The sequence below is a fragment of the Alexandromys fortis genome, unplaced genomic scaffold (genome assembly GCF_014885135.2).
Source record: "Alexandromys fortis isolate MF-2015 unplaced genomic scaffold, M_Fortis_MF-2015_v1.1 scaffold_2_1_26212458, whole genome shotgun sequence".
NCBI classification, from domain to species: domain Eukaryota; kingdom Metazoa; phylum Chordata; class Mammalia; order Rodentia; family Cricetidae; genus Alexandromys; species Alexandromys fortis.
In genome coordinates, this window is record NW_026067930.1 from 8,646,286 (window position 1) to 8,673,158 (window position 26,873).

General features: G+C 50.2%; 1 protein-coding gene across 3 annotated transcripts in view; it reads left to right on the top strand.

Moving 5' to 3' along the window:
* The window catches only part of St3gal1 (ST3 beta-galactoside alpha-2,3-sialyltransferase 1), a 74,189-nt gene extending 50,410 nt beyond the window's left edge, over positions 1-23,779 (top strand). For 2 of the 3 annotated variants that reach the window (XM_050144889.1, XM_050144890.1), the window contains exons 4-9: positions 12,743-13,598; positions 14,388-14,584; positions 15,711-15,890; positions 17,041-17,086; positions 18,423-18,542; positions 19,844-23,779. In XM_050144889.1, coding sequence (XP_050000846.1) covers positions 13,293-13,598; positions 14,388-14,584; positions 15,711-15,890; positions 17,041-17,086; positions 18,423-18,542; positions 19,844-20,017 — 1,023 coding nt within the window. In that variant the 5' untranslated portion in view covers positions 12,743-13,292 and the 3' untranslated portion in view covers positions 20,018-23,779. Of the gene's footprint in view, positions 1-3,610; positions 3,632-12,742; positions 13,599-14,387; positions 14,585-15,710; positions 15,891-17,040; positions 17,087-18,422; positions 18,543-19,843 lie in introns of those variants that run through there. The other variant, XM_050144891.1, reaches the window with a different exon arrangement.
* Positions 23,780-26,873: the final 3,094 nt, after the last annotated feature.

Below are 26,873 nucleotides of genomic sequence, written 5' to 3' on the forward strand. Positions count from 1 at the left end.
CACGCGTGTGTATCTTCACACGCACAAAATAGCAAAGTAGATGCAATGAAAGAACAAGACTCTGAGGTCCAAAAGACTGCTATGTAGACAGCAGTGTGTACAAAGACCCTGAGTGTACTTGGTACCCCGTTGCCCATTGCCCAGTTCCACCTTAATTCCCTGTGTGTTCGGTACCCCCCACCTTCTCACCCACATAACTGCCACTTCTCTCTTTTCCTCTGTGTCTTCTCCAAGTGCCTGTAGGACTGGGAGGGAACAAGAAAAGCCAGACAATGGAATGGGGGCAGGACAAAGGCATCTCTAGCAGGAAGCTGTTTGCTCGTCCTTAGTCCACGGCCCTCAGTGAAATCTGAAATTGTTTCGTTTTGTTGCTTTGCATCTGTGCTCAGAATACATTTCAGAGATAGGGCCGTGAGCCCTCTGAGTCAAGGTCACAATGTCACTTGGCGCAGGAGACTCCATTCAGAAAGCAAGGGTGGGCTGCTGGGTGGTGCTGGCCTCAGAGAGGGAGGCCCAGCAGGCAGAGACTGGTGCTGGAGGGTTACAGAGGCATGGCCTCTATCCAGTCTGCTTCACCAAATTTCAGGGCATTGTCACCTGCCGGGCTCCTGCTGTCCAGTTCCTACAGCGGCTCATACTATAAGGGACATGCTCAGAAAGTCAAGGACCCCAAGTCTTAGCCTCAGTGTCACCACAGACATCCCTACGCTGGTTGCGTCCTCTCTGCAAACCTCAGATGCTAAGGGTGGCATTGGAGGTGTTTCTCTAATTCTGAAATATGGCAAAGCTTGTCTCTCAGGTGGGCAGCAGTGAGCAAGGGGACAAGCCCCCTGGCAGCAATCACCTTTTGTTGCCAGGCTCCTGGCTCTTAGCAAAGAATACTTGGGAACTGCAAACCCTAGCACTGCTTCCAGGCTGGAGCTTTGGACCCTAGACCCTCCAGGGCCTGGGGATGCAGAGTCTGAAACTCATCTGTGGGAGCAGTTGAGCAGTTCTTTCTCGAGGGCCCAGAGGACTTATTAAACCTTCCACGAACTGAATTTCATTCAGGTGGAAAAAGAACAATCAGAAAGCCATTCTGCCTGGATCCAGGCTTGGGGTGCCTGTAAGTATCTCATAATGGAAGGGACCATAACTCCAGTCTTGTGGGATGCAGACTAGCACTACTGCAGCCTCCAAGGAGCAGGCTGTGGCTCTGCCAGGGAGCCTGCTCCACTGAGCATCATCAGAGTAGCCCGACCCACACGCCTGCTATGAAACCGATCCTCATGAAGGTCAAGGACCCTGTACAGGACTCCAGCACAGGCTCAGACACTGAATATGCTCTCCTGACAGACCTGGGAGTAAGAAAAACCGCTGTGTAGACAGCAGTAGGTGCTAAGTCCCAGAAGCAGGGAATGTACTTGGTACCCCATTGACCTCTTCCACCTTGACCTCTGTGTGTTCCCTCCCCCACCTGCCACCATCACAGCTGCTGCTCCACTCTGCTTTTCTTTGCCTGTCATTCCCAAGTGCCTGTTTTCTTGGACTGTGTCAGGGGACAAGAAAAATTTATCAGTTGAATGGGGGCAGGACAAAGGTGTCTCTAACAGGAAGCTCTTTGTGGGGGAACCTTTATCCTAACAGACTTTCCCCACTGGGCAAAGTGCAGAGAGTTCTTGGCTAATTCATTCTTGCAGTCTCCAAAATGTAAATGTTTAGAAATTTCCCCCTCACTGTCATGTGTGTTTTTTTCCCCAGTATCTGCCTGAAATCCATTAGTTTACTGTGGTCCTGCTGATACTGCTCATTTTGTCCTTTTCAGTCAGGTCGATTTTGCTTCTGGTCCCTTCTATCCAGTAACTCACGCATCCCAAAGACCCTGTAGAGCCAGAGACCCCAAAGCTCCACGGAAGGTGATGCTGAAACCTGGGGTGCTCCAGCTGGGAGGGGCCAGGGATAGAGATCTGCTCTGTCACTAAGAAGTCACCTGGAGTAATTTTGTTAATAAAAATGTTTGGACATGTGGGTAGAAGAATAATAGTGGTTCATCATCTAGGACTTGATTTTTATATCACTCATGAGCAAATGTGCTACCCGAGCTTTGCTTCCTTGAGACTTCAGAGAACATACGGCTCCAGTCTCACTTTCCTAAGTTCTGAGAGGCAAATAAAGGGCCGGACCAAGGCTTACACATGCAGTGGGTTGCAGTGTGAAGCAGGAACCTCAAGTGGAGGGTAGCACCATTTTGCAACAGAGGTGCAGCGCCTTCCATCCTGGCCTTGTAGGAGTTTCTGAACAATTGCTGAGAACCCAAGAGATGGGAAGGAAGTCCTCCAACCGTGGCAGCCTTGGAAAACCCAATTGCTAGGTAGAGATTGAGTAATTAAGCATCAATAAAAGTTTCACAGCCTCAGTTTCCTCACTTGTAAAATGCAGGTGGTGCCAGCCGTCCAGGTGGTTGTTAAAGGCATTCCTAATCACTCTTCAGGGAGCACAGTGGGAACAAAGAAAAGTCAGAGCTGGGGAAGCCAGCTGCAGAAAGGAGGAAGTTGGAAGAGGCTTCACTTCAGGCTCACCCTTTCTGCTTTGCACAACAATGATGTTTGCTAGTTGCCATATAATCTAGAACAAAACGGTGGGGAAGACGCGAAGATGACAGACAGTTTGTCCAAGAATCAGCATCCTGATTTGAATGGAAGAGCAACCTGTTAGGGAAGAGCCCCTCGACAGGACAGAGAGACTGGTGCCAGTCTCTGGACTTGTTGTTAGCTTGGAGGAGTTGCATGGGTCTGCTGTGACTCTGGAGAGCTAGAAAGGCCCAGAAAGGGGAAGAGCCAGACAGAAAGAGAGCCAGCTTGGGTGAAATTTATTTTTTTATGTTTCTTAGTCGCTGCTTGTCTTCCTGATGACAAAAAGAAAAAGAAAAAAAAAAGCCTTTTCCCAGGGAAAGGCCTTTCTTTTATGCTCCAGTAATCCCAACACGCAGCACTGCAGAGGCATGGTGGGGCTGTAGCAAATACTTTATTGATGGCATTAATGTCTTCATGGGAATTCATGGTATGTTAAAGTAACCTTTAAATTTTTAAATATATTTTATTTATTTTCTGAGAATTCAGTGTATGTGTATACTATTTTTTGATCCTATCTACCCCACTCCCCTCTAACTCTTCCCAGACCTCCCTACCATGTCCCTCCTCAATTTCATGTCTGCGTTTTGCATTTTTTAAAATTTTAGCTATGTTCCTCAGTGTTGCCCTTATGTGAATGGGTATAAGGCCATTCACTAAAGTGTGGTCACCTCCCTGAAGAAAATTGGCTCTCCCTCCCCGTCCCAGCAGCCATAGGTGGGGCCTCATGAGTGCACTCTCCTCCCCCCCCCCACATGCACATGCATGCCTTCCGCTTGGTTCTGCACAGGCAACCACAGCTGGTATGAATTCAAGCATTCTGTGGTCTTGTTATGTCCAGAACATACTGTTTCGTGACCACTATCTCTCGTAGTTTTTCCATCCTCTCTTTTGCAACCCTCAGCCTTCAAAGGGAAGAGTATTGACACAGATGTTGCATTGGGGTGCGATACAGATGTGGCCTATAAATGTGTGATGCAGATGATCACTCCACCATCGCTTATTCTCTACACTTGACCAGTGTGAGTGTCCCTGTATTAACCACCATCCAGTGCAAAAAGAAGCTTCTCTGATAGGGGCTAAGTGATATGCCAGCCTTTGAATAGGAAACAAGTATTTAGAAAGTAGTTTTGATATTATGTCTGTTTGGCAATATAATAGTAATAAATTCTCTCCTAGAGCCTATGGCTTCACCTGCCATGGAGTCCTGACTAGGTCTGAGTTCTGATCTGCGGGATGGGCCCTAAATTCAATCAGAAAGTGATCCGTTACCCCTAAAGCCGTGGTGCCACTATTATGCTGATGTATCTTGCCAGGGTAGTCATTATTGTAGCTCAGAGGGTCACTTATTTACGATCTTGTAGAGCTGATGTGTGTTGGGATTGAATTCCAGGTGTTGAGGGGTTATGAGCTTTGGGAGCAAAGAACAGATCAGGATACAAACAGGAGCCCGGGGCTAGATTCTGTCTTATATTTGGGAATTCACAAGCCAGGCTATAGATGATTCCAGATCCTGGAAGAGGACATGAGACTTCCGGATTAGGAAGAAGGTCCTGTTGCGTAGGAGAGCTATGCAAGAACACATTATGGACCTTGTGAACGGTCACTCTCTGCACTCATAAGGGAAGCCAGTTCACCCCACACAGTTCACCTTTTCAGGGTTTGGTTATTCATCCTCTCCACTGAGAATCTGAACTCTAGTGCACAACACGTAGACACACTCACACATCCTTCCTTCCTCGTCTGCTTGAAAATTTCCAAGTCCAATTTTCCCATGGGTCCATTTATTCCCTGACAAAGGGAAGGATGGATCGAGAGAGGGAAGGTGACAAGGGTCAATGCAGTGAAGCAAAGGGAAATGTTTAGGGCTTTTAGCTTAGTTTAGATCTGTGCCTCATTTTTACACAGGCACACGGCGCAGCTCCCTCACGTAACTGTGCTCCCGTGCCCATGTTACTGTTCTCAGGGGAAAGATTTATACCTCAAATTATCCAGATGGGCCATGTGTGGACGAGCCCTTGCAGAGGGTACTGACTTACCAAATCTGAGGGCAGGGTTCAGACTGACATTTCCAGCCCCAAGCTATGTGTGTTTCCCCACACCTGGAACATCCATGCCCTCCTACCCTCCAACTCTGGCATTTCTCTGAGAGCCACAGGGAGCATCCAGACTTTTCCAGAGTGGCCTCTTCCCTGCCGTACTAGGAGGAGATAAAAGGACACCTGTATATTTTAAAGACAAACGGACCAGAATGCAATGCTTGTAAAACCGTGCTCCCGACACAGAGGTCCTTTGATAGGCAGCAGGAGATGGGCAATCCAGTCCTCTCACCCCTCCCCCATACTCAGAACAGGCCACAGGGTGGGGTGGGTGACAATGTCTGTATTGAACACCCACCTACAGCTGGCTTGGCCAGCTCCCACTGTGCCAGGAGCTGTCACTGGTACTGGCTCAGGGCACCTCTCTCTCCTTCATGCATGCTTCCTCAGTTAGGCGGTGTAGCATCTGTGGTTACTTTGGGAGGTGCAGGACTGGGTGGGATGACCCTCACCTTCCCATGTGGTCTCTCTGAGGCAGGAGGCTGCTGTGCCCCCAAAAGGAACCTGGCACAAGATCTGAGAGGCAAAACCCAGCAGGAAGAACTTGGGCTTTGTGGTCACGCTGCTTAGGCGGCCTTTTAGCTTAACTCTTAGAAAACGTTCCACGCTGGAGCAAGGGACTTCACCTTTCTGGGCTTCATTTTCCTATGTAAAGTGGGCACATTGACAGGCTGATTGGACGATGCAGAATAAAGCTGCTGGTGTTCTGTTCCAGGCACAGAAGTGCAAGGGTTTGCAGAAGGAGCGGGCAAGGTCAGCATTTTCCTCCTCAGAGGTGTTACATTGTCTCATGCATGGGGAAAGGCTGCAGGCTGTGGTCTTGCAGCTGCCCTAGGGGCTGATCTCTTAATGAGTTCTCCCCATGAAACCCAAAGCCCTGTGATCATGTAATGATTGATGAGGAGGCGCCTCTGTGGCCGCAGACTGCGTCAGGAAATCCATCAGGTAGCATGGTGCTATCTGCGTGTCTCTGGTCCCCAGCATGTGGCATCTATCACAGGCATGGGCAGCATGGTCCAGGAGTCATGTCTGTTTTTGACTGGGGAGCTTGTCACTTACAATGTGACAGTGACTTATAGTCTCTGCCCTTTCCCTCTCCATGTCGCCAGTATACCAAGAAAAATTAGTTCTGAGCTGCAAGACTGCAGTTTGCAGAGCCACCAAGAGATCAGGCTACATACTGGAAGCAGGTCCCTGAGCAGTCCTCTCCCGCACAGGGCTGCATGGCTGTGTTCAGGCTTCTCAAACACAGGTACGCATGGGCAAACACTTAACAGTTGCACTTCCCTTGTGGCTGTGGAGCCCCTGTCTCCAGGGTTACACTAGGGTTAGGAAGCACATTCCGTGATCCACGAGTCATCCCTGATCCCTGCCTGCTAGGACTGTCTGCCCACTCTGCCTTGCAGGCCACCCTCTATTTCCTGGCTTCACCCCAGACCTCAGGAGGGCTATCCACTGGTCCCTAGCTGGTCTACTCCAGCCTGGTACCCCAGTACTCCAAGAGGATTGCTTAGCAATCTCCTGCCTAGGGCAGTGCCCCTCATTCTCTGAGTTTGGGAGGGATGCCAACAGGCAGCTTGAGTGTGGTAAGCTATCACATGAAAGGGTAGCTCTTTCTGATGAACTTTTGTTCACCTCAGAGGCTTAGGCAGCTTCATCTAAGACCCCCTGCACTTGGTGACATGCCTGAACCCTCCATGTGTAGGTGGCTCTCACAGGGAGCTGCTGGTGCCAGGCTCTGCACCATCCCAGGCCAACTAGAGGTAGTCCCAGCCTCTCCCAGAACCTTCCAATGCCAAGAGGTGCAGTATTCCTGTGAAAATGAAGGGAGTATGCCCAAAGGACCCTCTTCGAGTCACATGGCAGCTTTCTGAAGCTTAACTCCCAGCAGCCTGGTCGCGGCTTCTCACTCACATGAACTCTTAGAAGCAGCAGACAGCTCCAGGGCCACTGGGAGGAGATGGAGGTTCCTAAGCAGCCTTTTCCTGCCTTCTGGTTGCTGCACCTTACAAATCCGGGATGCCCTGGAAGGACCTGTGTGCCTGGGTACCCAGGCAGCAGAATCCCTCAAGTTCTCACTCAGTTCTTCACATCTTGTGCTGTTTGCACACGGTCAGGTCAGACTCCGGGTGGAGTGCTCTTACCCCCGCATAAGAAGATTTGTGGACTTAAGTTCCTTTTGTGCTGCTGAGAGTGTAAAAACATCACCTGACCGCTCCCCATGTGACTCTAATCCTGGTTAATTAGGCTTCTCCAGAGTCTAAAAACTGTGTCCTGAAGTGTTGTTATCTGTACTTGAATGGCGTTTTGGCTGCCCACCCTCCCAGCCAGAAAACCAGCAAGGGAGAGTCGGGAAAGACTCACAAGTGTAGCCAAGGGTTCTCCCATCTGCCAACACCTCTTGGTTACAGAGAGATGAATGAGAGAGTATGCAGAAAGGAACGGGGAACCTGGGGCCCCAAAGGAGGCAAGCTTCCTTGGTCTCTGAGATGAGATTAAACTGCTCTGCAGCCTCCTTTGAGGTGTCCTGAACCCCCTGTATACACTCCAGCCATATATAGTAAATGTCATAGTAGTGAAAGACCCCCAGAGTGGGAGACTCTCACTCAAGTCTCGGGATAACATGAATCCCCAGGAACTCACAAGAGACTGTTCTTGCTGCAATCACATGAGGTTTGTTTGAGGCAAGGTTTCTCCGTGTAAGAGTCCTGGAACTTGCTTTGTAGACCAGGCTGGCCTTGAATTCACATCACCTGCACATGCCTCCCAAGTGCTGGGATTAAAAGCATACATCACCACCACCTGGCTAGTAATCCTCTTTTAAAAAAAAATATTTATTTTCATCTTTTATTTATTTATTTAGTGTGTGTGCGTGTGCACACATGTGCCTATAGAGGTCAGAAATCCACATCAGATCCCTCATAACTGGGCTTACATACAGACAGGTTTGTGCTGCCCAATATGGATTCCGGGATCCAAACCCTGATCCTCTGCAAGAGCAGCAAGTGCTGTTAAGCTCTGAACCCTCTCTCCAGCCACCTCCTTCTTCCTCTGTAAGATTTATTTTACTTCCACGTCAATCCTAAATCCGGTCTACTTGATAGTTGGAAATTATCCATCACCCCAGGTATAATATACACAAAGGCTGTTAGCCGGTAGATCTTCTGGATAGGCAGACCAAGGAGAGGTAAAATGTGGAGTCAGGTGGGCTGCTGGGATAGGAATAAATAGGCAACCAAACCTGATTGCCAGGTTTGGTTGGAGATGTCCTAAGGGTCTGCCAGCAAGGCAAGCACTGAGGATCCACTCTGAGAGCATAGAAGGGAAATGTGTGTTCCTCACAGACCAGTCCTTTGCAAAGTTGAGGGAAACGGAAACCTCAGGTATTTGGCTGTGACCAGGAAGCTTCAGGAGACCAGTACAGAACACAAATCTACCTTCAGGCTTGAGGTAGGGAGGGTCCTGCCGTCCAGGGCAGAGTCACCTGCAGCCTACACCACTAAGGTGGGACAGAAAAAAAGGCCTGCCTCTCTCTTCTGTCTACCCAGGCATCATTGGCTGACTGCCTGCAGAGCTCTCTGGGCAAGAAGAGCTCAAAATGAGAGTTGTTCAGGCCCAGGCCCTCCATCACTGGAGACAGGAATGAGTATGGAGAAGGCCAGGTAGTCCCCACCGTGGTAGAGAGTGACCTGAACTGGGGTCCAGGTCAGCAAGAAACATCTCTAAGCAGGATTGGTGCATAGTTGTGACAAGTTTGGGGGAGACACAGCCATTTAGAAGCAGATACCTCCCTAGGCCCTGGCCATCCCATACTTTGACTTTCTTTTTTTTTAATTAATTTATTTATTTATTAAAGATTTCTGTCTCTTCCCCACCGCCGCCTCCCCTTTCCCTCCCCCTCCCCCAATCAAGTCCCCCTCCCTCGTCAGCCCAAAAAGCAATCAGGGTTCTCTGCCCTGTGGGAAGTCCCATACTTTGACTTTCATTTGCAGCTCTTAATATTCTCTTTCACCTGTATATTCTGTGTTTTGATTATTATATGGCAAGGGGATGTTTTTCTTTGATCCAGTCTGTTTGGTGTTCTGTATGCTTCTTGAATATTCAAAGGAATATCTTTCTTTATGTTGGGAAAGTTTTCTTACATAATTTTGTTAAAAATATTTTTTTTTATTTTTTTGAGCTGTGACTCTTCTCCTTCTTCTATTCCTATTATTCTAAGGTTTGGTCTTTTTATTGTGTCCCATATTTCCTGCATGTTTTGTGATGAGAATTTGTTGGCTTTGCTATTTTCTTTGATCAGTGCGTTTTTTTCTCTATGGTGTCCTCAGATCTGAGATTCTTTCTTCTATATCTTGTATTCTATTGATTATGCTTGTTTCTGTAGGCTCTGTTCGTTGACCTGGATTTTCCATATCCAGCTGGTGCTCAGTTTGTGTTTTCTTCCTTGCTTCCATTTCAGTTTTCAATTCTTGAACTGTTCCCATTACCTGTTTGATCGTTTTTTCTTGGTTTCCCAGGGTATCATGTACGTATTTACTCATTTCTTCAAACTTTTGGTTATACTTCTCATCCATTTCTATAAGGGCGTTTTTTTCACATGTTGTTTAATGGACTCTATTGCTTTCATAAAGTCAATTTTTTTCCACTTCTTCCATATTAGGGTGTTCAAGTCCATCTGTTGTAAGATCATTGGGTTCTGGTGTTTTCATGTTGTTTTTCGGATTATTGGGTGAATTCTTGCCTTGGCACCTGCCCATCTCCTCCTATCGAAGCTATCTAATGGGTCTTTTAAAACCGGATCAGGTTTCCCTGTTGGCCAGGGGCTCCTCTTACAAAATGCTGTCGCTCTGTTTCCTGGCTCCTGCCAGGGGCCAAGTTCCCTCTTGCCCCTCAGAAGGGTCTTCAGGAACAGGACCAGGCTCCCTGTTTGCCAGGGACCTCGCCAACCAAAGGCCTACCTCTTTGCTTTAATTGTAGTGGGGCGATCTGCTCTCGGTGGTGTTGTGCACGGGTCCCTGCTGTCTGCCGCCGCCTGCTCCAGTCTGCTGCTCCGCCTGGGCCTGCACCGCTGGTCTGCCCCCATACTTTGACTTTCACTACAGAATCCTAGAATTTTCCTGGAAGATTTCTGAATATCTCTGATCTGCCAAGTTCCCCCAGGAAGTGGTAGCTGGGGCACCTCTTCGGGAGGAAGCTAGTCACCTAGCGTCAGCAGCAAGCAGCCTTGAGTGGTCCTCAGCTGCGGGCTATGGGTGTCTCAGGAGTTGGGGCAGGCCGCATCCCTCTCCACAGCTGGGCTCCAGGCAGCAGCCTCCAGCTGTGACTCACTGGGCCGTGGGTTCTCCAAAGGAGGGATTAAAGCAGAAGTGAGACACACCCCTGCATGAGAACACAGGAACACCAGAGCTTGGTCGGGAAACGCTCTTTCCAGGGCCGGCATCTTCTTCCTGGAACTTCTTGCTTGGCACAGAGCAGATGTGTCAGGCACAGGAAAGGGAAGGGGGAGCGGTTTCTAGACTTTTCATTCCCCAATCGGAGAAACTGATAATGAGGACCCAGGTTCAAGTTCATGGTTCATTTCCTAGTGTGTGAGCTCCGTCAGAGGCTTTCCCACTGAGTCTCAATGCCATTGTCTGTGCTTTGGTGGAGATAACTTGTTTTTAGTGCACATTGGGTACCAGGAAGCTCTGCTCTTAATTTCTATAGGCCATTAGAAAACAAACCACACACACACACACACTTTAATTTAAAAAAATATATATGATCACTGTGTCTTAAGGAGCAGACCTGGGTTCAGAGAGATAGACTGACTTCCCCAGGTTCTCTCAGCAAGGAAAGATAGGCTCAACATTCACACCAGGCCTTGCTGACCACAAAGACTATGCTCTAGTTAGAGTCCAGTGCACGGGGCTGCTCAGAGCTCTAACAGGTGACAGCTGGAGCCCTGAATGGCAAAGCACAAGGAACAGGTTTAGCCCCATCCAACACTGCTGCTCAGAGCTATCAGGGTGATGACCCCTCCAGGGAGGTATCAGCCTCACAGGCTCCAAAGGGCAGTGCCTCTGTACTCCCAAACTTGAAGGGAAAGACTCTAAAGGGGAAGGCGGGTGGAAGGTGGGAGCAGAGCCACTGTGAGGGAACCCCCAGGGCAGTGGTTCTCAACCTTGCTAAAACTGTGACCCTTTAATACAGTTCCTCGTGTTGTGGTGACCCCCAACCATAAAATTATTTTTGTTACTACTTAATAACTATAATTTTGCTCTGTTATGAATCATAATGTAAATATTTTCGGAGATAATAGTTTGTCAAGGGGTCATAACCCACCCTTGAGAACCACTGCCCTGGGTGTCAAAACTAGCTGTAAGCTCCCTGGATCAGCCTCAAAGCCCATGGTAACCACTCTTGAAGGATGAGTATTTGCTGTATCTCACACACCATATATTAGGACCCCTTTCTCACTGGTCCCCAGAAAGCACTGAAGAGCCAGCTGCCACCACCTGGAAAAACAGAGGTGCCAGAGGCAAGGGTTACGCTGCCTTGTATTCTTTGATGCCTGGTGTCATTTGGTCCTTTAAGTACCCTTGCCCTTGAGACAGTCCAGGCATCTTGTTGGGTTACATTTTACACAGAAAGCATCTGGGATTCAAGGAAGAGAAGCAGCCATGACTTATGTAGTGTATGCACCGGATGCCCTGAGCTGGTCCCCTTTGTGCCTATCAGTCTTTCCACACAGGCCTGGAGGAGCACTGTTGTATTTTCTGGATCCAGGAAGCAAGGATTAGAGAGATGAAGGGCCTGGCCCACAGCACACAGGAACTCTGGTGTGGTCTCTACGACTGTTTTCACTCTGGTGCTGTTGGCAGGCTTCACTCCAAACCTTCCATGATAAGAATAGGTGATGCCAAGTATCCACCGACCAGGATGGAGCTGCAGAGCGGTTTAGGGAAGGCTCTTGCTTCTCTCTAGCATGTTGGAGGCCTTCCACTGGCCCCAGTCCTACTCTCTGCTTTCTGGGTCTGTCCACATGAATCCAGCAAGTCAGAACGCAGAGGCCTGGAGAAGGTCTGCTTTTCAGTGATGAGAAAGACAAGATTTCGCCAACAGTCACTGGCCATGAGTCAAGGTGATTGCAAAAAGAATTTCTGACACAAAGATAGTAAAAGAGATATTCCTGGGCCCTTCTGGGCAGCCCAGGAGCTGTTGAGGTCCCAGCTGTTACTTTGTCTTTTCCTGCCCAGACTCCTGTTCAGGTCTACAAAAAGGAGAGAGATATGCCGGAGTTCGGTGGGGCCCCTCTGTCTGACCCTTTCTCCCTGCAAGAAGCAGAGTGCCTGCCAAGCAGAGAACTCCAGGTCGAAACAGCCAAAGCTTAAAGGGTGGAGATTCCAGATGGATGGGAGATAAAGCAATGAAGCTGCCCACCTCCTGCATGCAGTAGGGTGCTGACTCCCAGAAAGTGGAGTCAAGGCCAGCAAGGGACCGAACAGCGCCATGACAGAAAGGATGGAGAGATGGATTTAAGTTCCTCGGTCTAAGTCAAGCACCGAGAGGATATGCCCATCACAAAGGGAACCTCCAGGGAAGGGACTTAGGTTCTGAACCATTTTCCCCCATTGGAGGCACTTGCTCATATGTAAGTTGCGTGGGTTCAGAGTTTAAGAAGCAGAAAAGTGTCATCGAGAGACTTAAAAACTGAGCTGCTGATTGTATTAGGTGTTTATGTTGTTGTTGTCGTTGTTTTCTTTTTCTTTTTGGCTGACAGAATACCTGCCAGGAACAACTTGAGGGGGGTTGGATTTTCTGTGGCTTGTGATTTCATGGTCCATTGGTTCACCGTGGCAAAGCCAGAGCGATTCCATCAATGGCGGCAAGAGTGATGGCACACTCTGGTAGAGTTCGGGCTTGAGACAGGAAAAACAGGTGCTCCCCAAGCCTACAGGAAGCTTCTGAGGCTTGTGGGAAAAGTGTAGAGAAACAGTTCCCAAATCAAGGTTACCGAGTTTCGTCTTCTTTTCTCCCTCCTTTTCCACACAGATATTCATCGACCTCTGTACCTTCTTGGAGATGTCCTTTAAGTTCCCATCCCTGGTGACAGCCTGGGAAACACAACGCTCTAATTAAGGATTATCTCAAGCCACACTTTCTGGAGGAGGACGGCCAAGCAGCCAGCCCCACATCCTGTACCAAGACTTTCTTACAGGTCCTTCAGGGGATCACTCAGGCTGAGGATTACACCTTGATCCCTTTTGCGTGGGGGAGAACATTGCTCTCCCCAGCCTGCATTAACCTCATCAAGTCACAGTTTCGACTTTGCTTGGGGGTTGCAAAAGAGGCAGACCACGCTGTTTACCCAAAGGAAGACAACACAGTCACCGACTGCATCTCATGGTCTGCCATCATGTGCCACACAGAGACACCCCAAGCCCAGACCTAGACCAAAGTTCACCCTAGCTGCCTCAGAGGTCTCCCCTTCCTGCTGCCTGCTCCTGTGTCTCTGGAATCTGCCCATCTCTACACAGGGTCTCTCTCCTCTCTGTGACCACCACCACCCCCATTAACACAGAGGACCCAGCAAAGTGTGAAGATGGTGAACATGAGGAAGAGGAGCCTCAAGTGGCTCACCTTCCTCCTGCTTCTCTTCTTCCTCACCTCCTTCGTCGTGAACTACTCGAGCACGGGAATGCCCACTGCCTGGTTCCCTAAGCAGATGGTCCTGGGTTTCTCCGACAACTTACGCAAGCTCATCAAGTCACAGCCGTGCACCTGCACACACTGCATCAGCGAAGACAAGGTCTCGCCCTGGTTCGACCAGCGCTTCAACAAGACCATGCAGCCGCTGCTGACAGCCCACAATGCTCTGATGGAAGAGGACACATACCAGTGGTGGTTGGTGAGTCTGGAGTCGGACCTCGGGGGCAGGGTTGGGGGAGACAAAGGCTAGGTCTGGGAGACCTGGGGACCCACCAAGCATCTGGCAGCATTTAGAATGTCGCCTATTTTCAGTCATCCCTTCACTCAGCAATTGTTTATTGAGCATCTATCACGTGTAAGTCGGAGAAAAAAAAAAAACCCTACTGCTTCCCCCGCCTGTGGTTCCCATAACCAATCCCCATGGATCTGGTGGGCTAAGGCATCAGAAGTGAGTGACCATGTGGCACAGTCCTGGGGGCCAAGGCCTTTACCCCCATTGCCTTTCTCCTGCTGCTACTGACTGTTCGTGGCCCACATCTGCAGCTCCTGGTCTCTGCTCCCATATCCCATGGTTTTCCTGTGTCTCTGGTGTCCTCTTCTGGGAAGGGCTTGTGGCCTTGGCTCTAGGGTGCACCCTGAATCCAGGCTGGTCTTTTCTGCCACCAGTAGCAAAACTGGATCTTAGCAGGTGATAGATAGGAATGAGAAATGCAGTTGTGGTCTGCAGTGTCTGGAATTGGTCCTCGCCCCTTCCCTCGCACCCAAAGGGCAGCGAAAGTCCTAGTCTCACACACAGTGGGTATTTGGAGAGTACCTGTATTGTGGATGCATGAGCTTTCTTCCTGTCTCCTGTCTTGGGATGTGGGTGACTATCACTAACCACCTGTGCCTTCACAGTTAGTATCTGGGTTTGGTGGACAGAGAGCCAGCCTGCCCAGCCAGAGGCAAAGGGAGCCAAACTAACGATCCCCTCTGTTCTCCACCCCAGAGGCTCCAGCGGGAGAGGAAACCTAACAACTTGAGTGACACCGTCAAGGAACTGTTCCACGTGGTACCTGGGAATGTGGACCCTGTGCTGGGCAAGAGATTGGTGGGTTGCCGGCGCTGTGCAGTCGTGGGAAACTCTGGGAACCTGAAGGGCTCCTCCTATGGGCCTGAGATTGACAGCCACGACTTCGTGGTGAGGTGAGCACTGGATGGACCCTTAACCCAAGCCCAGGGAACCTCAGAGGTTCAGCTCAGAGGGACAAGAGTTCAGGCCTGGGCCCCAGGACTGATGACCTCTGGGTCTCAGTCCCCCCCCCCATCTTTCTCTAGCAAGGTGACATGCAATAAGGAAGTCTTGACTAGAGATGTCAAAGGGGGTAGTGACTTAGTACCTAAGGCCTATTGAGTGTGCAAAACTGATTTGAAGCTTGTGCTTCTGTGGCCCAAATTCACCCCTAACTTTCAATCTGGACCATGACCCGGAAGCTTTTAATGTCAGCTTTGCTTCCTCTGTATCCCATTGGAAGTGGCATCTCAGGAATGTCTTCCTTGAGTTTTTCATAATTCCTTTTCAGAAGTGTTCTGGGACACAGCATAACTAAAGGTGAGACTCAGTATCCCCTCAGATATACAGATAAATAGATACATACATACATACATACGTAAATGGTAGATGGATGGGTGGGTGGGTGAGTGGATGGATGGATGGATGGATGGATGGATGGATGGATGGTGGATCTGGAATCTAAGACAACATTATTTCTGTATCCTTGACTTCATGTCCATTAGGCCCCTTTCCTGGCTTTCAGTGGGAATACCTACAATGAGAAGCAAAGTTGGGTTCAGAGTCAGGCAAATCTGAGTTCAAAGCTGTAGCTTGGTAGACAGCTTGTCTGGGCTCTGGATCATTGAAAAGGTGCCCTTAGTAGGCACAGTTACCTGTGACACAAGTAGTTGATTGTTAGAGGGCAAGATCCACCCTACTTGCTTTTATAAAAAAAGAAACAAAAAAAAAAAAAAAGCCTTGTCCTCTGTCATGATGAACTAGCTCTGGAACTTGGCCTCATGCATGCTAGGCAAACTGTACCCCCAAACTGAGTTGTTCAGACTGACTTTGAACTTGCCATCCTTCTGGCTGTGCCTCCCAAGTAACTGGGATTTCAGACCTGCTCTACCAGGCTTGTCTGGCCTATGTCTGCAATGTTCCCATTGCTCACATGGGGAAACTGAGGCCTAAGGAACAAAGAAGCTCACCTGTAGGTACCACACAGGCGACTCCACCTCCAGCATCCTCACCTCTTGCCTCATTTTCCTCTCCTCCCAGGATGAACAAGGCGCCCACGGTGGGCTTTGAGGCAGATGTTGGGAGCAGGACCACCCACCATCTTGTGTATCCGGAGAGCTTTCGGGAGCTGGGAGAGAATGTCAGCATGATCCTGATCCCCTTCAAGATCACCGACCTGCTGTGGGTGGTCAGCGCCACCACCACGGGCACCATTACTCAGTGAGTTTCTCTAATGACTGTCCTGTGACCATCTGTCACTCATTCCTGCTGGATGTCCCTTGGGATTCCTCTCCCCCATGCCTCCTGGTACATATGTGACCGCTGCTGCCATCTCCTTGGTTGATCCTACCTGACTTGTTCACCCTCCGTTCCGAGAGCCTGTTGTGGTAGCTTCATGTCCATCCTCAGCGCTGAGAGCCCCTCGTTGTGATAGCTCCATGTCCTTTTTGTGATAGCTCACTGTCCCCTTCAAAAAGCTCTGAGATCCTTTTGCTGTTAGACTGCAGCACAGAACACTCAGGGCTGCTGAATACACACATTGTGGCTAAGTCAACGTTGGCTCTCGGAGAGTAAGTGCTGCCATCTGCTCCCCAGGCGAGGTGCCTATCATTTGGTCCTCCCAGCAATGCTTCTCATTAGCTCTGGCCTCCAGGGAGCAACCGTGACTGGGCCAAACCACTCGCCCAACACTGAACTTGACCCAGAGCCCATGCAACCATCTGGGTCTAATTCCTGAGTCCCTGCCTTTTCTCGAAGGGGAGTGGCTTTCATTTTCCAGATGTCCGCATAACTCTTGGTCCTAGCCCAGGTCTCTTAAGAGTAGAGCTAAAGCCAAGAACTGCGGGTTCCAGGAACTCCATGCCTCCGGGGGACAGAGTGTGAGGGAAGGGCTCAGCAAGAGGCTGGGCCAGGCGGCTGGCTCAAGATGCTCCCCTGGTACCCAGGCACATGGAGAGCCTGCATTGTGTCAGTTATGTTCCACGTGGTGGTGGATTTTACACCTTGCCACTGTAGCTCATGTCTTCTCGTGTGAGCTGGAGACAGCCACAGGTCACCCCTGCCAGTTCCCCAGTAATCAGCCTGGGCCCCACTAATGGGCACAGATCTTCTGACTCTGGAAGATGAAAACAAATATCCTTAGGTCCCTGAAAGGCTATGTTTGGAGCCAGTCCCCCATTCTGGCCCAAATTAGCCAGGGTTGCCCCCTGGTGTCACTCTGGAGCTACTGCAGAAGCAATGCTCCTTCAGGCAGGTGGCTTCTGAGAACCTAAGCCTCCCTCCCCTCCCCATGGCTATGTCACTCCCCAGAGCTTCTGGCACACAGGTGGTCCCTCTCCATATTAAATCCCTTCTCTTTCCCAATTCGCAGTACCTACGTCCCCGTGCCCCCGAAGATCAAAGTGAAAAAAGAGAAGGTAAGCGGAAGATTAGGACCCTCTAGCTTTGCTGGCTCCTTTGCCACGATTTGGTGCTGTGATGGAGGCACTGAGCTACACAGAGTGCCCTGGCCCTGACCTGGCGCGGTTGCTGGCACCTGTGGAGCTTCTGCTAAGGGCAGGTCCTCACATTGGGTCTCCAGAACAGCAGCACCACCTGGGAACTTGGCACAGGGTGGGATTCTTCAGGATACCCAAACCTAATTGTAGCCAACCCGGAGTAGCTCCCGCTATCCAGCTCTCACAAGCCCCTGGAGGGTGGGGCAAGTGTAGGCTGCAGGGTTGTTTTGTTTTGTTTTTTACCTATTCCTGTGAGCCTCCAAAAGCCAGGCTCACCTCTTTGTCTCCACACCTCCATCCTCCCCAGTGGGCCCCTATACTGCGCTGGTCCAGACATGGACAAAAGCAGGAACATGTGTGGAAAACCCATCACACTGGATCTTTACATGCACAGTCATACTTCAGGAGGCTCAGAGAGGCCAGCGCTATGCCCAGAGACACAGCCTGGATCATGCTACGACCAGATGAAGTCCCCCATATGCCTGCAACAAGCTGGCCTTGGCCTTGGGGCAGCACAATCCCAGACAGAAGCCATAGAAATCTCTGTAGGGTGGGTCTCTCTCCTCAGACCCAAAGCCCTGAAGCAAAGCTGAGAAATGAAAAGCCCTCCAGAGACCTGTGACCCCATTCCTTCAACCCTTCCCTAAGGGATGGTTTAAGGCTGCCTATACCCTTTGCTGTTCCCAGAGTCCCCTTCAGTGTCTCCTAGGTGATCACAGGGGATAAGGCCAAGGCCATGCCTGGCACAGGGAAACCTTCATGGCTGTGTAACACTGAACATGTTGCTTGGCCTCTCTGAGCCTTGATGTCATCATAACAGGAGAGGAAACCCCTGCATGTAGTTTACCTTAGGTGGGAGATCCCAGCCAATGCCAGGCAGAACAGGTGGCCCATGGGTATGTTTTTGATGCCGTGTGTCACTGTCATGATCCCTCACACTGCTTCGTGGAGCACTTCTGGATCCTTGGGTCACACTCCCTGCCTCCAGAGGATTTTTTTTTATTTCGGCACCACTGTCCCCTTCAAGGCTTCTCCCCGGTGCTATAAAACTGCTCTGTTCTTATTCTTACTGGTAAGCCTACATTACTCTCCGGCCCTACCCTGTAAAAAAGCAGGCTTAGTCTCCCCAGCACCACGTTCCTAATTGCAAGGGTGTTTGTCAGAGATCTGCATGACCATGTTCTCATGGTCACAACAGTATAGCATTTACTGTGTCTTTTGCTGGCTGTACTCACCCAGTCCCTTCTCCCTGCAGATCCTGATCTACCACCCAGCCTTCATCAAGTATGTCTTTGACAGATGGCTTCAGGGGCATGGGCGGTACCCATCCACTGGCATCCTGTCGGTCATCTTCTCCATTCATGTCTGTGATGAGGTATGCAACCTATGTTTCTGCAGGCTAGAGGGACAAAGGCCACCGCTCCATGTTTCCATGGGAAACCAGGGTAGGGGAGAGGGCAGAAGACAGTTCCTAATCACATCTTTCCAAGGGACTCTGGCACCTGTGTCACCAGGTTTGTGGAGGAATGGCAGGAATATGATATCGTTCTCAAGAGCAGGAATTTTGGAACATTCCAGTGGGGGAGGCTAGACTCTGACTCAGCTCAAAATGAAGAAGCGGGTTCTAGCCAGCTTAGACAGGGGGAGCTGCAAAGGCCACAGTTACCTCCCTCAGGTTGCTTGTTAGAGTCACCGGGGAACTACATTCAGTACTTGGGCCATACCCTGACTCACGTCACCAGAATTTCTAGGAAGCTATAAGGGGCTTCTGCTACCCACCAACTGTGAGAACCAAAGCCAGAGTGGGAACCTCAGAGGCACTGCACCCATCTCTTATCTCCCGTCCCTCCCAAAGATCCCTGCTCTGTTGTGCACACCCCTCTCTAGCTCCAGTCTGTCCTCCACCCCATAGCTAGATGGTATCCTCTCCCTTAAGGCCCCTTTGAGTGCCTCCTTACTGGTCTCCATCTACTCACTAGTTAAACCCAACTCGGATGTCCCCTCCTTGAAAGAGCCTCTTATCATCTTGGGTCTATGGCCTTTCCACAGGGACCTGGGAGCCCTGACTTTGACCCTTCTCTCTCTAAGTGACATCCTCTCTATGACTGCTTTAGGTTGTAAGGATTGCAGTTGAATGGGTTTGTCTGCCAGGTGGCATCTGAGGAAAGTAAACCTGCCTGCATTTGATTTGTCACACTGTGCAGAATAAGTTGTCGCTGGTGTTTGTCATGTGTTGGGGGTGCGGGGGCGTGCAGCCTCAGATGTTGGTCTCAGAAGGAAGGGTTTGGACCCTGTCACCTACCTTCCGTGTTCATGCCTCCTGGTCTCCTTTCCAGATGAGAAAATAAGACTCTGCAATGATGTAATGTGTTAAGAGTAAGCTCAGATGAGGGACAGTTTGGCTGCCTTCCGAGCCCCTCTCTCCACCTTCCCTCCAGGACCTCTGGGAGCTCCAGTGAAGGCCCGATGCTCCTCAGGACCACCTACCTGAGGTCACCCTAAGGTTCCCTTGGACAGGAGTTGTACTTGAGTTTTTCTTGGCTTTTTGAAGAAGGTTCCTCCAAACCATTAACATTCACCTTAAAATTCCAGGGATATCCAGGCCGCCTTTCCCGAATCCCCCACCCTGCTAGCATGCTCATGCCATCTGGGTCTCACCTAGCCTTTGTCCCACAGGTGGACCTGTACGGCTTCGGGGCAGACAGCAGAGGGAATTGGCACCATTACTGGGAAAACAACCCGTCTGCGGGTGCATTCCGAAAGACAGGGGTGCATGATGCGGACTTCGAGTACAATGTCACAACCACTCTGGAAGCCATCAACAAAATTCGCATCTTCAAGGGGAGATGACGCCGCGACCCATTAAGGATGGACATACCACATCTCACCTCTCAACTTGCAGCCCCAGCATCTCACTGGAGCCATTCTGTTCCAGAAGTTTCCAGGGCTGAACTTGGGGTGTTCCCAGGCTTGCTGGCAGCCTATTGCACCCTCATTTTGGTAGCATCCATTTGACATAGCTGTCCAACTCTCCCAGGGTACAGAGGAAGTCTCAGGCCTTTCTAAGGTTGGAACACTTCTCCACTGCGGTTCCCCACGTGGGAGAAAGTGGGAAGATACTGGGAATGGCCTAACCTCTGAATAATGACCATTATTTTGACTTCTGGGGTGGGGGGGGATCAATCCCGAAGATTGCTATGTTCAAAAAAGTGGGCATTTCCTGGAAGTCATTTGGAGGCTGCCACTGAACTGTGGGCTTCAAGCTCAACTCAGACTCTGACTGACTGGGATGTTTGTGACAGTTATCTCTGGAGCAGAGCCACAATGGGCTACACCAGCACTGGGGCAAGATACTGTTCTCCTTTGCATGAAGCCTGGCCTGTCACTTGATATGGCATCCCCCGTTGTCCCTTTTTTCTCAAAAGCTCACTGATGATGGCTGGGAAGAGCTTCTGATTGCAGGGGTCTTCCACCGACAGCTGGGCCATGTTACTGACAGGAGGGAAACCTTCTTCACCATCCTGTGTGATCGCCCTCCACGATGAGACATTTGTACGGACAGAGCAGGTTTGACCCCTTCCACGTGCCTTTGAACTTGAGGAAGAAGCGCATGCGTTGGCTGACACGAAGCAAAATCCCCAACTGGAAAAAGGGGACCTCCATCAGCACCCCGCTGCCTAGCTCAGAATCTCTTCTCTGAGGATACTCTGTACCACTCAGAGTGTGCCAGGCATGGGATGGGTGCTCACTTCTCTTCCCTCAGACTGTTGGGTTCAGGACCACTGATAACCAGCATCCTCCCCTGGGTCCTGAACACTGGATCAAGTCTCTAGCAGCCACCTTCCTAGAGTCCTTGGGGTCACAATGAGGACCCCCTAGGAACATAACTGAAATGCATGTACCTCTTCTCCTCACTCCCTCTGTCCTCCCCTTCTCCCTACAGACTTCCTGTTATTTATTGATTTGTTCATCCAGCCAACCCTGTACACTCTCTTCCCCAATGCTGCTCGTGGTGTTTCTGTTGCTTTGCCTGGCAAGCGGAAGTAGGACTAGAAAGGAAAGCCTCTGAGCATCCTGGACCTCTGTGTTGAGACATCAGGACTGGGGGCTAGCTGGTGAGCAGATCCGATGGTACTGATAATCCTTTGTACAACCCATATCACCTCCCTTTCTAGTACAGCTGACTTGCCTTCTTCCTCGTTGCAGAAGGGAACTCCCTCAGACTGAGACCTCTGGCCTCACTGACGTGACAACTCTTTGGTGAGGGAACTGAGACAAGGGGAAAACAGCACTGGCAGTAACCGTCACTCCCTTACAGATGTTCAACAAGAGAAGCCTCTGCTTCTGTTGACAGTATTTCCTAAGGACCACTGCAGCTTCGTCAAAGCAGAATATGAGAGCCTTATCTTGAGGGTTGGGAGACCTTCACTTGCTTAGGCTCCCCTCTCCAGTGAGAGCGCAGGGGTCTCAATCAGGGACCACACACAGCCTTCATAGGCATCACCAAAGAGCAGACACCAACATTGTCATTTTCCAGGAGTCTGTCCTGTGAGTGGCTTTGCTGTAACTTTTTTTTTTTCAGTTCTCCAAGACTCAGAATCTAGGCTTTTAATGGCGGAACATGATGTTTCACTTTGAAAATCCTTCTGACATAAGACCCTTGGCTGAAAAGGCTGAACCCTTGTGAGATCCTCGCTCTGGAGAGGCAGTCTCAATTATCCGAGTGTGAGGAACTCAGCAGGTGTTTGCACGTCAGTGGATCAATCCCTAGGACAAGTCAGAAGTAGTGGACATTGGCATAGGGGTGGCCACTGGGGTGTCCTGGGTTCTACTGCACGAGAGAGCAAGTACCTGTAGTGAGAGTGTAGCCATATCTAGCTGAACACAACTCAGGAAGCTCTTCTAGTCCTCATCGGTCCCTCCCACTCCCCTTCCCTCCCCCCCCCCCCCCCCCCCGCTTTCCTGTCCCTCCTCCAGCCAAGGAGCCAGCCTTTCTTTTTCCCATAACCCTTAGCCTCCCCTGCGATTCCCTGGCTTAGCAGTGGGCTCTTAACTGAATCAAATACAGCCCGCTGTGGCCGGAATTAACTCCACCAATTCATTTAAGGTAATTGGAGCTTTCCTTGGGGGTGTGAGTGACTGAGAACGGGAAGGGCCTTTCCCAAAGAGACTGGTCTGGCTGCTGACCGAAGTGCTGGTTCGGGCTACAGTGCACAGAGCTGATCAGGAAGCTGCTAAGTCCAGGGGAAACGAGGGGAGTCTCAGCAGCACCCTAGACTATGAGCCTGCAGTGAACTAGGAGACTGGTGTTTCCTGTGCTGCTCTTAAGGGAGAGAGAAGCAAATCTGTAGTCTTTAGTTCCCAGAAGAGACAAGCCAGTGAGGAAAATCCTTACATTGATACCTTAGGTTGGCTTTAGGGCATCAAGCAACAGCCATTAAACCATGTGGATTGGGCTAGTGGGTACAGGAATAATAAAGGAGACCAGCAGCTAGGTAGGGCCTGAAGGTCTGGGGTTGCTGTAGGGTGCGGATGGTGCTGCAGTCTCCACTGTGGCCACTTGGGGCTGCTATAGGCCCATCACACCTTCTGGGAACAGGCCCTCCCTGTCAAATGTGGGAAGGACCACAGTGGATAACCCAGAGATTGGTTTTTACCCGTGCCCTTCGAAGTAGCCCCAACATGCAGGGTGGGAGAAGCCCTGGGTGCCCACTGCCCACCAGGGAATAAGGTGTCAAGTTCATGCCCTCAAGGAGCTGACAGCTAAAGCCACGGGTTCCACCATAGTCACCCGAGGTGAGAAAGATTTGGCCTTGACTGCTCAGCCACCATGGCTAGCCACTTTTGAGATACCACCGGCTTTCCTCTCGGCACTTTCCCCTGTCCCCAGGTAAACCTTGAAGAAACAGGGAGGGTGAGGAGGAAGGCAAAGACCGGCAGAGCAGCGGCTCACACCTTCAGCCTCAGAGTGTAGTGACTGGTCGTTACCCAAACAGCCTGTAGCCTCAGCCAGGCCCAGCCTTGCGCCTGCTTCCGCTTGCTGCTCTCCTTCCACGAAGGGAGGACCCCCTCTTCACACCCCACCCACCACTCTGCTCACTGAGCTTTGACCTCCGCTCCTCCTGCCCAGGGTCTGTGCCATGGCACCCGCTTTAATCCTTTCTCCAGAGCTTCGTCTGGATCTCGCTTGCCCGTCTAGGTGGCTGTGGGTCCTTCCTGCACCCCCGGACTCCCTGCACAATCACTTTAGCCCTTTCCCCAGAGCCTGATCTGGACCGTGCTCAGCTCACTCCTGTAGGTGGCTGTGGGTCCTTCCTGCACCCCCGGACTCCCTGCACAATCACTTTTCCCAGATCCCCTTCAGAGCCAAAGTCACCCAAGCACTTTCCCTCCCAAGGTCTTCTCCTCCCTTGCTTCTGGCACGTGTTCCAGTGTCACTCATTTAAACTTTGCTTTTTTTGTGGCCCCGTCTTGTAACCCTCCTGATTGGTCTGAATGCATTTCCGATGACGTTGGTCAGTCGGCCTTCCTCAGCCCCTGCTTCGTTTTATTTATTGTTGAATATTTCCAATGATCCGAATCAAAGTGAATAAAAAGAGCTATTTTATTGTTTGGGTGTTTTCAGAGTTCTGCTTTGGTGACGTTTCTAGTCGGGGGGAGAGGGGGCGTTCAGTCCTGAAATGGCTGCATGAGTCATCTCCTAGGGTCCCCTGGGATGTTGTCCTCGCCGTAGGGGTTCAGGAGACAGAGTGGAGCCATTCCCTGCTATGTGACTGTGCTGAGTTACTTAACCTCCCTGAACCGCTACTGTCGTGCATCAGACGGACTTGACCTTGCCAATCTTCAAAGGGGGCTGGGACTGGAAACAGAATGTCCCAGGAGGCCGAGGTAGACACAGGCCAGTGGCTCTGATGTTTGCTTGGCTGGGACCCAGTGTGCACAGAGGAGACAGGCACACCCTGGGAGGAGCACCAGTCAGGTCTGAAGTTGATAACAATCACTCTCACTTGGCTTTTTAAAGAAATATTTCCAGAAGCCTTGAATTGGAACTTCGCCACATGGGATTGGTGTGTGTCTGTGATCTCCCTCCCTCATGATAGGCATGGCACTTTCTGGTCTATATGCCACCTCGCTTGCCCTGGCTGCCCTCCAACACAGCTCACCTAAACAGAAGGCAGAAGTGAGCCTTGGGTCCTAGCGCATCCTGCTGCTCCACCCCTGAATTCGCTGGATGCTTTCTGAAGTCAGTTCCAAGACAACGTGTATGGATGTCCCCACGCGGTCCCTAGAGCCAGGCATTCTGGGGGCTACTGCCTGGCTGTGTGAGCCTGAGCTGATGGCTGGGCCTCACTGTGCCTGGCCCCATGGATAAAGCTGGGGTAGTGATGTACCAGAGAATATATATGCGTTAAGCACCGAGTTAGCACAGACAGTGGGCTTAGCAAGGAACCCAGCACTGGACAGAGGAACTTCAGCCACACCAGGAAGGGTGGCCAGACTCCAGCCAGGTCTGAATTTACCCCTGCTCCCCGTGTGCCCATCCCTTCCTTCTGCCTTCCCAGGATTCACCATCCCTCTTCTCCATCTCTAGCATTCCTTTTCTTCCATCCCTTCTATTTCCTCCCCAGGGGTCATGCTTATTTATTATCAACACACACAGACAACATACACAATATACATACAAACTATACTGATATGATAGCATACCTGCATACACACCACAGAGATAATGCATACAAAATACTATGCATGCACAGTGCACACAGACACAACACAAACCATAACAGATTACACACCTCACACGTACTACAAATAAACACATCATAACACAACACAATACTACACATATATAGTACACCCAACACACGTCATGACACAAATACAAACAAAACATCATACACACTATTTCACATACACCACACATATATACATATACCACATCACACATACTAACACTACCCCACAGACACTAGAACGCATGCACGCACACGCGTGCGAGCGTACACACACACACACACACACGCACGCACACACGCGCACACACACACACACTCGTCAGTGACCCAGTTCCCTTTCATGGGCTTTGGTTTCAGGTGCACAATGGACAAGCAGCCACAGGGTGGCAGTATGCTGTCATTGGTTCCTAAGGAACTATGCCTGGCCCCCTGACTTTGTCCCCTGTACACCACCTATGTATGCCAGATCTCAGGCCCAAGTCACTGTAACGTACATTAGCCAAAAGCACTAAGAGTCTGCAGACATTTCTCCAGGACTTTCCTGGCACCTCCTGCACACAGTGGCTGCTCCTGTGTTTGCTAGACTAAGACCTCAGGGACTAAAAGATTTCTGAGTATGTATTTGCTTATTTGTTCCGGAGAAACAAGAAGGAATTACCCAGCCAGCCCTCTGTCCCTGAGGGCTGCATCCCTGTGTCCAACTAACCACATATAGTAAGGAAAAAAAATCTGTCTACATAAGTCTTCATATATAAAAATAGCTATTTAATGTGTCTGCAGTGAGTATGCAGACTTTTTTCTCTGTGTGGTGTGAGTGTGTATGTACATGCTGTCTGTGATGTGGTAGTAGTGGAAGAAGAATGTATATGATTATGTGGTGTGTATATGTGGGATATGTATAGTTTGTGTATTATGATGTATGTGTGTGTGTGCGGTATATCTTCTGTGTTGTCTTAGTCAGGGTTGTTATTGTTGCAATGACCAAGCCATGACCAAAGAAAAGGTTTTCTTTGGCTTACATTTCTGTATCACTGTTTGCCGTCAAAGGAATTCAGGACAGGAACTCAAACAGGACAGGAACTTGGAGGCAGGAGCTGATTCAGAGGCCATGGAGGAGTGTTGCTTATGGACTTGCTCTCCATGGCTTACTCAGCCTGCTTTCTTATAGACCCAGGACCACCAAGCCAGGAGTGGCCCTACCCACAATGGGCTGGGCAGTTCCTTCCCTATCAACTTCTAAGCAACAAAATGCCCCAAAGGCTTGCCTGCATTTGGCAATATTATGGAGCCCTATTCTTAAATGAGGTTCCCTCCTCTCTAAAGACTGTAGTTTGGGTCAAGTTGACATAAAACTATCCAGCACAAGTGTGGTGTCTGTGTGTATAGGTTGCTCACAGAAGTCGGGGAGGATCTCCAGTGTCTTCATATCTCACACTCTACCTTATTTGTGTTGACACAGATTCTCTCCTGAGCTAGTTTGGTGGCCAGCAAGCCCCAGCCAGCCTCCTGTCCCTACTCCCCGCTGTTCTGGTGTTGGGAACACGAGATTTTCATACAGATGCCAAAGTGCATCTTTCCCTGGCTTCCCTATCCCTCAGTTCTCCTGCGGGGATTACCCAAGGCCTGAACCAGAGAGTGAAATGAATCCTCTTCTGTGCATCATGCTAAACCCAGTCTTCCTAATTCTCAGTCACCTCACAGAGGTTGGACATTACTGGTTCTCACAATTATCATTTTGTAAACTTTGAACAATACTGCAGGCACATACACACGCTCACACACACACACACACACACACACACACACCACTGCCGCCACCGCCGCCGCCACCACCACCACCCCACTCCACACAGCCTTTAATGAAACTCTAATGCAGTTCCCTGTGGCATTTGGCAGCGATCAAGGTCTTTGGGGACAATTCAAGTGAGAGGAGTTTGGGAACAAATCCCTTGGAGTTGTGTTCTTATAAT